At 41.1% G+C, this 12,788-nt stretch overlaps 2 protein-coding genes across 2 annotated transcripts; one reads left to right on the top strand and one right to left on the bottom strand.

Annotated features, from left to right (window-relative positions):
• Nucleotides 1–1,199: 1,199 nt before the first annotated feature.
• LOC119068690 (protein SEC13 homolog) lies at nucleotides 1,200–2,439 on the bottom strand. Its single transcript, XM_037172377.1, has 2 exons — nucleotides 1,825–2,439; nucleotides 1,200–1,762 (listed from the first exon to the last, which is right to left on the bottom strand). The coding sequence occupies exons 1-2, from the start codon at nucleotides 2,340–2,342 to the stop codon at nucleotides 1,333–1,335; spliced, it is 948 nt and encodes a 315-aa protein (XP_037028272.1). The 5' UTR covers nucleotides 2,343–2,439; the 3' UTR covers nucleotides 1,200–1,332.
• Nucleotides 2,440–5,192: 2,753 nt separating this feature from the next.
• LOC119068688 (DNA polymerase epsilon catalytic subunit 1) lies at nucleotides 5,193–12,756 on the top strand. The gene is made up of 8 exons (XM_037172375.1): nucleotides 5,193–5,347; nucleotides 5,417–5,534; nucleotides 5,597–7,560; nucleotides 7,662–8,694; nucleotides 8,758–10,863; nucleotides 10,926–11,756; nucleotides 11,820–11,998; nucleotides 12,432–12,756. Exons 1-8 carry the CDS (start codon nucleotides 5,310–5,312, stop codon nucleotides 12,730–12,732), a joined length of 6,570 nt encoding a protein of 2,189 aa, XP_037028270.1. The 5' UTR covers nucleotides 5,193–5,309; the 3' UTR covers nucleotides 12,733–12,756.
• Nucleotides 12,757–12,788: the final 32 nt, after the last annotated feature.

Here is a 12,788-nt window from a genome sequence, read left to right as displayed (position 1 = left end):
TTGGTGTGAAACAGGCACAGGGCGGCAAGCAGTTTTTGCTTGTAGGTCGGCCACATTTGAACATATTTCGTCTGTTTTAGCTTTATTAGATAGGTATTGACCGTACCAATCAGGGAAAAAAAAGTTTTTGAAATTAAGCGTGAGCTAGGTCTCTTGGAGTGAGCTCTTATCTGGCTACTCGGTGTACAGTGAACGTGGAGTATTTTGTCAATATCTCGAGTAAATTTTGACCGAATTTCATGATTTTTTTTTTGTTTGAAAGGTATTAACGAATGTAAAGCGTCGGTAAAATTTCCGGTCTCCTAACAAAATGGCTGCTGGTGGCCATATTGGATTTTAATAAAAGTGATATATCTTGGGAAAAATGGTACTTAGAGAGTTTCTGTTAACATGGAAATAATTTGTTATGTGTGTGGGGTGTTTCAGGCATTCCATATATGGACATCTATATATATCTATATTCACCTATATTGAGCTATATACAGGCATATAGAGCTATATAATAGCATATTCATCTGTGAAATGTTTATTTATAGGAAAATATAGGTAAATATAGCGATATATAGCTGTTTAAATAGGAATTTATGAAAGTTGACTTCGTACGGGGCTGTCTATATTGCCTCCGGCAATTTATTTGTATATGATAACAAGGCAACGAGTAGATAATGCAAGTGATTTTAAAGCGCGAATAGCTTTTCAGCAGAGAAGAAAATGAAGTAAGAGAAATGAAGAGTTTCACAATAAAGGCTTTTGATACGAATAGGTGTTTCGTACGGGTCGGCGTTAGCTATGTTTTTGTTCGATGTTTTGGCGATATTACTCTTAATATCAAAATCGTTAAATTGGCGATCAACGCATTAGAAAAATTAACTGAAGCTATACTAGGAAAACGAGACCACTCTTGTACACTTGACTGAAAATGGTGACTTCAGTCGCCGATGGGGATTATCATAGCGAACAATTTCGATCTCAATTTTTATATTCTCCTAAAGCCGGGACAAAATGCTGTTTCTGTAATGAGCCTGTGCAAAATTAATGAAATCAGCTGACTTATATTATGTCACATAGCATAGCCTAGATTTGGGAACTGCTAACACATAGACATATTTTTCTAGGAAACGACAAGAAACGGGTGTAACCAAAATATCTAATCCAAATAAATAAACTGTTGTCGAAACTTATGGAAATAAGGATGGTAATAAGATCTGAAAATCATTTTTTATTCATTGTGGGCGCTCGTACAATTTATTGGTTAAATATGTGTTCTTAACAAAATAGGAAGACCGTGAAAACAGTTTACCGGACACTTCCAAAGAAAATTGAAAATAAAAATTAAAATGCTCGCTGATCACCTGAATTTCCACCTTGATGCCCATTCGTATCTTCACTAATGACACTCCATTGGCCCTCGTTATTCTCTCGCCACAAACTGATCTTATTGTCACCACCGGACACAGCCAATATATTGCCGGTTAACGACCAGCTGACATTCCAAATAACATCATCGAATGTATGCAAAATCGTCGACGACCAGTTGTTCAAATCGTCGCTGCTCCAAATAATTACACGTCGATCTTGCGAACAGCTAGCTATCTGTGATCGAGGCAGTCCAACACTGGGTGCCCAGGCCACATCCCGCACCCAGTCCGAATGTGCTTCCAATCGATGCTCTTCGATCCAACGATCACCATCTTCTTTCCATATTTTTAGTGTGTTGTCACAACCGCCGGTTGCCAATCGTTTTATGCCGAAAGATCCTTTGCTGCAAAGAAATTCAAAATTGAACTCAACATTTCAGCGCGACGTAAATAATGATTATAGAACCTGTTGGTCGAAAAGGCCGGTTCCGGTACAGTTGACGGACACCAACTCACTGCATTGCAGCCAATGGTATGAGCATTTGAGATTTTCTTGTGCTCCCAATTACCGAATTCTATGACACAAGTTAATACCGATATTGATCCATCTGAACTGCCACAAGCCAAGATTAGGCCATACTCTGGTGGTGCCCAAGCAACACTATTTACCGATGAATCATGATTGCCATATTCATGCCATCGTATCCATTCTCCGCCGTTTTCTTTCCAAATAATAACTTTGCGATCGTACGAACATGACGCTAGAATGTTACCGAATCTGGGATGGGCCCACGCCACTTGCCACACTGGACCTCCATGGCCTTTCAAATCAGCGGCAAGAGTTTGACTGCCGTTTTTGACATCAAATATTTTTACAGAATTATCCGACGAGCAAGTAGCTAATCGTAGTCCATAATAGTCCATTTCAGCGCCGTGTATCATGTCTTCATGACCGGTGTCGATTGTATTTAGCACGCTGACCATTTTTTCTATTAATTTGGTTTTTTGGTAGAAATTTTAATATTAGGAATGAAATCACAAACACGGTTTTCAAAAATGATGTTGACAAATTATGACATACGTGGATAGTGTTACCCGAGCCGATTTTTCTCGGCTATTTTCGAATTTTTCGCATTTCGTGTATGGACATTTTTTGGCAAGCAAACAATTCTTTCAGCCTAAATAACATCACGAGGACTATAATGCGGCACCCGAGGTATCCAATTTAAGACCATAAAAAGGCCGAAAAATTAAAAGTTGTCCACTGAAAACGTATCTTATTTATAAATATCTTCACAGAAAATATATGGACTTTCTGTCACTTTTTTCAATAACAGTGAAATAACGATGGTAGTCACGACAGAGTAATGTTAACCAGGCAGGAGCGCTGATTTGACTAGGGACCTGAATAATCTCGTAGCCCTATATTTTTTGCGAATAAAATTTTTCAATTTATGTCAGTGTTCAATTAAGTTCATTTTCATGCAGTGTATCCCGTATTTGACGTTTCGAAAATTAACCGCTCCTGCCTGGTTTATTTTACTCTGCCGTGTGGTAGTCCATACATTTTCTGTCAAAATTTCATTTCTGAACTGCAACTCCGACTTCTTAACTTCGAATTACGCTAGGCCAACCATATAAGTGGTAAAGGACATTCATACAAGGAGCTGATCTTTAATTGTCCGACTAACTACGACATATTTGATCAATACATTCGAAAGATCTGTATGGGAGATTCACCATTTTAGGTTTCAAATTTCTTATCTGGGCAACGATTCTCGTATTTTCGTAACTCGAAATATTTGTAACTTGACAGTTGCGTGTATACAATCCCGTAAGAACTGTCAAGTTACGAATTCTTAATGTTACGAAAACACGAGAATAGGCGCTCTGATCTCCTGATCGCCTATAACATGAGAAATTTATGTTTGTGTGGCTGGGTGTTTTGTATATGCGTCCACTGTTGTGAGGTAAGTGGCATACAAAGTTGAAACTATTCCTCTATTGATAGTTTTTCGGAAAATTTGATACGTGTTAGCACCGAAAAGGCAATTTGCGTCTGACTGTGTAGGGCAATTTCTTCCATCCAATTTGCCCAAAGATATTCCATACAAAATTTTGCTAATGCGGTTCTGGAAGGTCGGTATTTCAACTTCCAAAGACACATGTTACAGGATTCACAATAGAATCAGTTTCAATTCGATTGAAGCCTTTCATTCCTTTTATTTTCCTAATTTTTTAAAAATGATCTGCACAGTGTAAAAGTAAGTCTTTTCAAGTCAACGCCCACTGGCTAATCACGGCTGACTGTATACTTAGTCTGAATTCTTTCCGTTTTGCCTCCGTTCATAACAGTTGGCATTTCATACAATAAAGAATATTTTTTAAAGTGGCAAGTGACACATACAAGGAGGCAAAAACGGATGACTATAAAGCCACCTTTAACTTGCAGTGTTTAAGGAGAGCGAAGTTTAACTTCTCTCGGGGCCAGGTGTAAGAAACGTTGAGATTAAACCCACTTTGTATGTGATTTTGTTCATTTTGAGTTGTAATAAATTAGTCGAAAATTGTTCTCCTTAAACACTCTTTAGGCTGTTATGATCAGAGTTCCGAAGAAGTTAATAATAACTTGTCTTGGGGTACTTGACATTGCATATTTTAATAAAAAAAATTTACATATCTCCCAAGGCTAGTTAAAATAACTAATCTAAATTATATATCTTTCTCTCTCATCATAACAGTCACTATATGGGTAATTCCATGGTTAGTTGTGTTTTAAATTTCGTTATCTGTGAGTCATAAAGTTAATTGTGTTGGCTAACAAATCAGTCTATAAATTTTCTAATACTCACGAGACAAAGTGCTTTCATACCAGCATTGAAATTGGAATTTTTAGCCTGCGAAGTGTGACTTGTGTGATCGCAAAAGTCAGCGGTTAGTTGCGTTACACGTTTGTGACTTTTCGAAATATTTTCAACAAATAAAAACTGATTTCGGTAAACTTTTTTTTTCCTTGAAAGCTATGGTCAAGACGCGCAGGTTAAGCCCAATATGAGGTTGGTAACCCAATATTGGGGGGAGATAAATTAAAATTTGAGGATGACTTTTATCACCACTGGGAAGCTGTTTTCACCTACTTTACTCACCCAACTAACCTGATTGACTCAAAGTTATTTTTCTCGTGAAGTCATATGCTGTAGCTTTCGAATGGCACCAATCTTCAGTTTTTATTTAAAAAAATGTAATTGCGGCAACGCTTGGGTCGAAGTGAATTTACCTTACTTCAAAGCAGAATGAACCAAAAATCTTCAAAAAAAATTAATTTCGTGTCAATTGTGGAATAATAGCGTTCACATCTACAGGAAAACAAATTTATGAAAATCATTTGAGATTTATTGAGAATACCTAGGGGTCAGCTGTCAAAAATGTATGAATGAAAAATGAAATTTGGAGACGAAGTGTACAAACAAAATAAATGTTTTGAATTTCTTTCATTTTGACGTGTGACCTGACCCCGAAATCAGAACCTTGGAAATCTGTTTTACAAAAACCACTCTCCCATACCTAGTATTTTTCAAGGCTGTATACTTTGTGTAGGTCATGCGAAGGTCACACAGATCGCCATTTTATTAGATACGCGGGAGCACACCTTTTCCATACAAACAAATTACCAAAATTGAATTTGTATGGCGTGGTGAATTTTGTGTATGAAACGTGGTGTGTAACCCGCGTATCTGCGGTGACCTCCCCAAAGTATGCAGCCTTGTGGTTATTAGACAGAATTGTTTGTGAACACTGTCGCATGAATAACTTCGAATGTGTTCGAAATTAAAAGGGCACCAATCGATTTTGGCGGGAAAAAACGTCAAAATAATCTTCACTGCTATTTTGTGTTACCTACAAACAAAAAGAACCGTATGGGGACCAAAGAGAAAACCAAATAACTTAAAAATGAATACAGGAAAGATTGTGCAACGACGAGGTGAAAGGTAAATAATTTTAAATACCAAAATTCCATTGCAATGTGCACATAAACACAAAACAAAATCCGAACCTAGTGAAACCGAGGCGGGCTATCGCGAGTCACAAGAAAATGACAAAATTGATTCCAAGTATGGATTCGATCGGGTGAAGGACAACAAGGAGCGTACAGGATATTTAATCAATATGCACTCGGTGAGTTTGAACATATCACGAGCGTAAATATCTCATTCAACAAAATGTTGTATCATTTGCAGACCGACATTCTAGACGAGGATCGTCGTCTTGTCTCGGCCTTAGATTTATTTTTTATTCAAATGGACGGAAGTCGATTCAAAGCGACTGTTGTCTTTCAACCGTATTTCCTGATCCGAACCAGAGAAGGCAAACAGTTGGAGGTGTCACGATATCTGGGCAAAAAATACGAGGGAAAAATAACGAAAATCGAACACATTAAGAAGGAGGATCTCGACCTACCGAATCATTTGACCGGCTTGACGCAAGACTATCTGCAGTTATGGTTCGCCAACAATAACGTCTTGATGAAAGTGCGACGAGAAATAATGGCGGCTGTGAAAAAGAATCGCGAACGGGACAAGGCCAACACTAATTACATGAGAATGTTAAGCAACTCGTTGGTGAGCGCATCGTCGCACAATTTCCAACAAACCACGGACTATTTCGATAGTCTGATCGACATACGCGAGTATGACGTGCCGTATCATGTTCGGGTGTCCATCGATTTGAAGATCAACTGCGGCCTGTGGTTCAACATACGATGCAAGGGTGGCACAGAACCACCAGTCATAACGCCACGGCCCGATATTATCGAACGTCCAGAACCGGTAATTTTTGCCTATGACATCGAAACAACGAAATTGCCGCTGAAATTTCCCGATGCTCAATCCGATCAAATAATGATGATATCGTACATGATCGACGGTCAAGGCTATTTGATTACAAACCGTGAAATCGTTTCGCATGACGTTGAAGACTTTGAGTACACACCGAAGCCGGAATTTGAGGGAAATTTCATCGTATTCAATGAACCAAATGAATTGGCTCTGATTCAAAAGTTTTTCGACCACATACTGGAGATCAAACCGCACGTCATGGTCACATACAACGGCGACTTCTTCGATTGGCCGTTCGTTGAAACGCGTGCTGCTGTCTACGATATGGACATGAAACGAGAGATTGGATTTTCGAAGAATCGTGATGGTAACTATCTGTGTCGGCCCTCAATGCATATGGATTGCTTGTGTTGGGTAAAGAGAGATTCGTATTTGCCGGTAGGCAGTCAAGGTTTGAAGGCTGTGGCTAAAGCTAAATTACGTTACGATCCGGTGGAATTAGATCCGGAAGATATGTGTCGCATGGCTGTTGAACAACCGCAAGTGCTGTCCAATTATTCGGTGTCTGATGCTGTCGCAACATATTACCTTTACATGAAATACGTGAATCCATTCATCTTTGCCCTGGCTACTATCATTCCAATGGAACCGGACGAAGTGTTGCGTAAAGGGTCGGGAACATTGTGCGAAACATTGCTGATGGTTGAAGCTTTCCATGCCACAATCGTGTTCCCGAACAAGGAACAAACTGAACTGAATAAATTGTCCGAAGATGGTCACGTTCTCGATTCCGAGACATATGTGGGTGGTCATGTCGAAGCTCTGGAATCAGGTGTGTTTCGTGCCGACATTCCATGCCGTTTTCGTTTGGAACAGGAAATGATTAGAAAACTACAGAGTAACGTTGACAAAGTCCTGTCCCATGCAATCGAAGTGGAAGAAGGTGTACCAATGAGTTCGGTGAAAAATTTAGCCGAGGTGAAAGGCGAAATTGAAGAAGCCCTGCAGAGACTGCACGATATTCCAAATCGTTTAGAGAATCCAGTAATTTTCCATTTGGATGTCGGTGCCATGTACCCCAATATTATCCTAACGAATCGCCTTCAACCATCAGCCATGGTCAATGAAACGGATTGTGCTGCCTGTGATTTCAATAAGCCGGGAGCTGCATGTAAACGAGAAATGGATTGGATGTGGCGTGGCGAAATGTTACCTGCATCGAAAAATGAATTTCAGCGGATCCAACAACAACTCGAAACGGAAAAGTTTCCACCCCAATTTCCAGATGGACCAGCTAGAGCTTTCCATCAGCTGACTAGAGAGGAACAGGCTGGCTACGAGAAGAAGCGATTGACTGATTATTGTCGGTGAGTAATTTTGTCATTTCATTTGCTTCAGAACAGTCACTGCATAGACAGCTACTACTGTCGAAGAACAGTTTAATCAGCTTCTTCTGTCTCCCTTATAGGAAGGCTTACAAGAAGACAAAATTAACCCGCTTGGAAAACCGTTCGTCGACAGTTTGCCAAAAGGAAAACAGTTTCTATGTGGACACTGTCCGCGCATTTCGAGACCGTCGCTACGAGTACAAAGGCCTAACAAAAGTAGCCAAGTCAGCCGTAGCAGCGGCAATGAAAAGTGGCGATGCCAGCGAAATCAAAGCGGCTAAGGGTCGTGAAGTGTTGTACGATTCGTTGCAACTGGCCCACAAGTGTATTTTGAATTCGTTTTACGGATATGTCATGCGACGAGGTGCTCGTTGGCACAGTATGCCTATGGCCGGTATCGTTTGTCTGACTGGTGCGCATATTATCAAAAAAGCCAGAGAAATTGTTGAATGCATTGGCAGGCCGTTGGAACTGGACACTGATGGTATATGGTGTATATTACCGTCTTCATTTCCACAGGAGTTTACCATTCACACGCACCATGATAAAAAGAAGAAAATTAGCATTTCGTATCCGAACGCTGTGTTGAACACAATGGTCAAAGATCATTTCACCAACGAACAATATCACGAACTCGTTCTGAAAGCAGGCGATGGTCAGGCACCAATTTACGAACGCCGGGAGGAGAACTCTATATTCTTCGAAGTGGATGGACCGTATTTGGCTATGGTGCTGCCAGCTGCCAAAGAAGAAGGCAAGAAGTTGAAAAAACGCTACGCTGTGTTCAATTTCGATGGATCGCTGGCTGAGTTAAAAGGCTTCGAAGTGAAAAGACGCGGTGAATTGCAATTGATTAAGATTTTCCAGTCGTCTGTGTTCGAGTCGTTTCTCCACGGTGAGTCGCTGGAGGAGTGTTACGCAAGCGTTGCTAAAGTGGCTGATTACTGGCTAGACGTATTATACAGCAAGGGTTCCAATATGCCCGACTCCGAATTATTCGAATTGATTGCAGAAAATCGATCGATGTCAAAGAAGTTGGAGGAGTATGGTGTACAGAAGTCAAACACTATTTCGACGGCAAAACGGTTGGCTGAATTCTTAGGAGAAGAAATGGTGGGTACACAGCACATCCGTTGCAGAATATCGTTCGGCTAAGTTAATTGGATTTTGCTTTAGGTAAAAGATGCTGGTCTGGCCTGTAAGTACATAATATCGAGGAAACCGGAAGGATCTCCAGTTACAGAGCGTGCCATTCCACTCGCTATTTTCCAATCGGCTCCTAGTGTTCGACGACACTACCTCGTACGATGGCTCAAAGACAGTTCGATGGGCGATGCAGATATTAGGGACGTTCTCGACTGGAATTACTACATCGAACGTCTGGGCGGCACAATACAAAAAATTATAACAATTCCCGCTGCTCTACAGGGCCTCGCAAATCCAGTTCCTCGAGTCTGTCATCCGGAATGGTTACATAAACGGATGCTCGAAAAAAATGACGTTCTGAAACAACGACGAATCAATCAGATCTTTTCTGCAAAACCAAAACCTATCGCTGCTGAGCAAGAGATTCGTGACATCGAAGATATAATGAGCCAGCCGAGCACCAGTCTTGGCATCCCAATTTCAACGAAACGGAAACGAGATCATTCGGTGGTCGAGGAAAGCGAACCTGTGGCAGCTAAAACATGGAGAGAGGCCGTTGGAAGTCCGCCCAAATTGGATAATTCAAAGGAAAAAATTCAGGCTTGGATTGCTTTCCAAAAGAAGAAGTGGGAATGGCAGTTATCACAGAGAAAACGCTTTAAGGATACGGGAAACAAAAACAAAAAGTCAAAAGTAAGTCGAACAGAAACGGTGGCTGAGCAAGCTGTCGTAAGTACACGTGGAGCTGCGGCTACTTTAGGCGGTTTCCTGAAACGGACACAGCGTTCGCTCATTGAATCACCATGGCAAATCATACAAATTGCCAGTGTTGGTGATATGGGCGATTTTATCCTGTGGGCGATGGTTGGCGACGAATTGCATAAAATCAAGTTGACCGTTCCGCGAATATTCTATGTGAACCAACACTCACCGGCTCCCACTGAACCTGGATCAATGTGGAAGAAAGTGCACCGAATATTGCCCAGAGCTCGACCCGTATACCATCTGTATCAATATTCAGTTAGTGAATCGGTGTTTCGGGACAATCGCTTGGGTATGTTGGCTGATCTGGCTACACCCGACATCGAAGGCATTTACGAAACTCAAATGTCGCTCGAATTCCGTGCTTTAATGGACTTGGGATGCATATGTTCAGTCCAACGATCTGAGGCAAAAAAATTGGCTGCAATGGCTTCGAAAGATATCGAATCGTTTTCGATCGATCAGTTGCAATACCAAACGCAATCGTTGCAACCGTATTTGAAAGAAAGTGGATCGCTGAAACGAATATTTCTCTATCAGCACACCTCTTCGACAGGCAAGCGAGAGATGTGGGGACTGTTTATGCCTCCGATCAAAAAATCAATCATCATCGTGCTGGATACTGTTCGTACCAATCAAATGCCGGCCATGAGAAATTTCTACGCAACGGAACGTACCACCGCTCTGAACAATGGACAAAGCCAAGTGACCGAAGAAAATGTGCCGCCCGAGGATATGTCGTTTGAAATTTTCATGGAAGTTGATCCGAAGCAAATCTATCGACACATTCAGCGCATGTTATCGCAGTACAAAGATGAAAAGAAAGGCCCTACGTTGCTGTGCTTGCAAACAAGCATAAAACAGTCAAAGCTAAACGGTTCAATGCCAGCAATGAGCGATTTCCCCCAAGCTTCCATCTACATTAGCGACGATGCATCCCTTCTATCCGGTTTGGAATGGCAACGATCTGGCACACGGGCTATGATACGACATTTCCTGAATTTAAATACGGTCATTGACCTAATGTTGGAACAGTGTCGATATTTCCATTTGCCCATCGGCAATATGCCCGTGGATACTGTACTGTTTGGTGCTGATTTGTTCTACGCAAGATATCTGCAGAAACATAATTTTGTTTTGTGGACATCACCGACGAGTCGTCCGGATTTGGGTGGTCGTGAAGCGGATGATAATCGACTGTTAGCCGAATTCGAAGACAACATAACCGTGGTACAGAATAAATCAGGATTCTACAGTGATGTGTGCGTCGAATTGGCTATCGATAGTTTGGCTGTGAGTGCTTTACTTCAAGCCAATAAAGTCCAAGAAATGGAAGGTGCAAGCTCAGCCATCACATTCGATGTCATACCTCAGGTAAATGGGAGAATTTGAGTTGCAGGCTCACAGATATTTCACAAAAAAAATAATTTTTTTAGGCTTCTCTCGATGACATGGTTAACCGAAACGATGCGTCCATTCTGCCCAGTTACGATGACACAGCTCTATGCAGTGCCGCGTTCCGTGTCATGCGATCCATGATCAACGGTTGGCTTCGTGAAGTGACTATGAATCGAAACGTTTTCTCAGATTTTCAAATTGTTCATTTCTACCGCTGGGTACGGTCCAGCAATGCCCTCCTGTACGATCCGGCACTTAGGCGTGCGTTGAACAACTTGATGCGAAAAATGTTTCTTCAAATCATTGCCGAATTTCAACGACTCGGTGCCGAGATTGTCTTCGCTGATTTCAATCGAATTATCGTTAACACCAACAAGAAAACAGTTGTCGATGCAATCGGTTACGTTGAATATATTGTCCAGAGCATAAGGCACAAGGAAATCTTTCACAGCATCCACCTGTCGTATCAACAGTGTTGGGAATTTTTGTGGTGGGTGGATACGGCAAATTTTTCCGGTGTACGTGGTAAATTGCCGAAAGACATCAGTGCGAACGGTGATGCCGAATCGACCGAACTAACTGAAAATGATGAAAACGAAGTGACCATGGACATGAATTGGAACATTGGCGAATTGCTGACTGATCATGGAAATTGTCGCGAACATTTCGAAACCGTTTTAACCGCGTTCATGGAAGCATTGGCTGACGGAACGACACCGAAAAATGCCGTAAAAGATGTTTCCCATTTGGCATTTGAAGCGACTCAGCGACTGCACACTAACTACGCACAGGGCTATGAAAGTCCGGCACTGTATTTCATAAACGCGCTGTGCAAGATACTCTTTACCAATCAAAAAATGGAGGAAGAAGTAAATAATTTTCACTTTTTTCAGTTCAATTTAGCACTAACGTTTCGATGTTATTGGAAATAGGTGCAGTCATTCCGGGGGAATATGCTGCGTTTGATCGGTTTCGGGGAGTTCAGTGACAAGGCCACATGGAAGGATCCCATTCAGAGCTATGTTCTGAACGAAGTCATTTGCAAAGCGTGCAATCACTGTCGTGATGTTGACCTGATCAAGGATAAAGATAAAGCCTTAAAGGATGGAATGTAAGTATGGCTTAAATTACTAACTGTAAATTCACTCGTGGGTCGAGTTATTTCGTTGGACATTTTCCTTGCTCTAAATTCCCCCAATCCCTGAAGTATTACTCCATGACCACCCGTTTAAGGCTTATCGCCATCTGTATTATCACAATTTATGATTCTAGAGACTCTGGAAAAAGGATTCACTTTCATTGTTACTGTCCAATAAAATGAGAAGGAATCATTTTTCTGGTTTTTTGATTAAAAAAAACTGGATTCCAAGAAAGATCTTTGACTGTCAGCTTCACTTTGTCACCTATCCCACCCACCATTACGTGCGTCTCATAATTTATAAATTTATAAATGTTCGTTGAACTATCAGTCCGTTGACTAAACTTACAATACCGCAATTTCTTATAATTTTTTTTTTCAAAAATTCAATTTCTATGCCCAACAGACCCGTATGGCTGTGCCCGCAATGCTACGTTTTCTACGACAACACGGAGATTGAAATTCGTTTGCTGGATGTGATACAACGGAAACTCATATCGTATACGCTGCAAGATCTACAGTGTACCCGTTGCAAGCAAATCAAACGAGAAAACATCGCTCAACTGTGTTCGTGTGCCGGAAGTTTCGAAACAATCATCAGCTCTAAGGATCTTAAGAATTTGCTAACAACATTCGTGAAAGTGGCCGATGACCATAAAATGGAATTGCTGAAGGAGCAGGTTGAATGGATGTTGAAAATGAATTGACTTTGTATTAATGATGGTAGTAAATTATCTGTGCTGTGTGTGTCACACGTTCGTTT

The sequence above is a fragment of the Bradysia coprophila genome, assembly GCF_014529535.1.
Source record: "Bradysia coprophila strain Holo2 chromosome X unlocalized genomic scaffold, BU_Bcop_v1 contig_20, whole genome shotgun sequence".
Classification (NCBI taxonomy): Eukaryota; Metazoa; Arthropoda; class Insecta; order Diptera; family Sciaridae; genus Bradysia; species Bradysia coprophila.
Note: the sequence above shows the minus strand (reverse complement) of the source record. Positions and strands in the feature narration are given on the sequence as shown.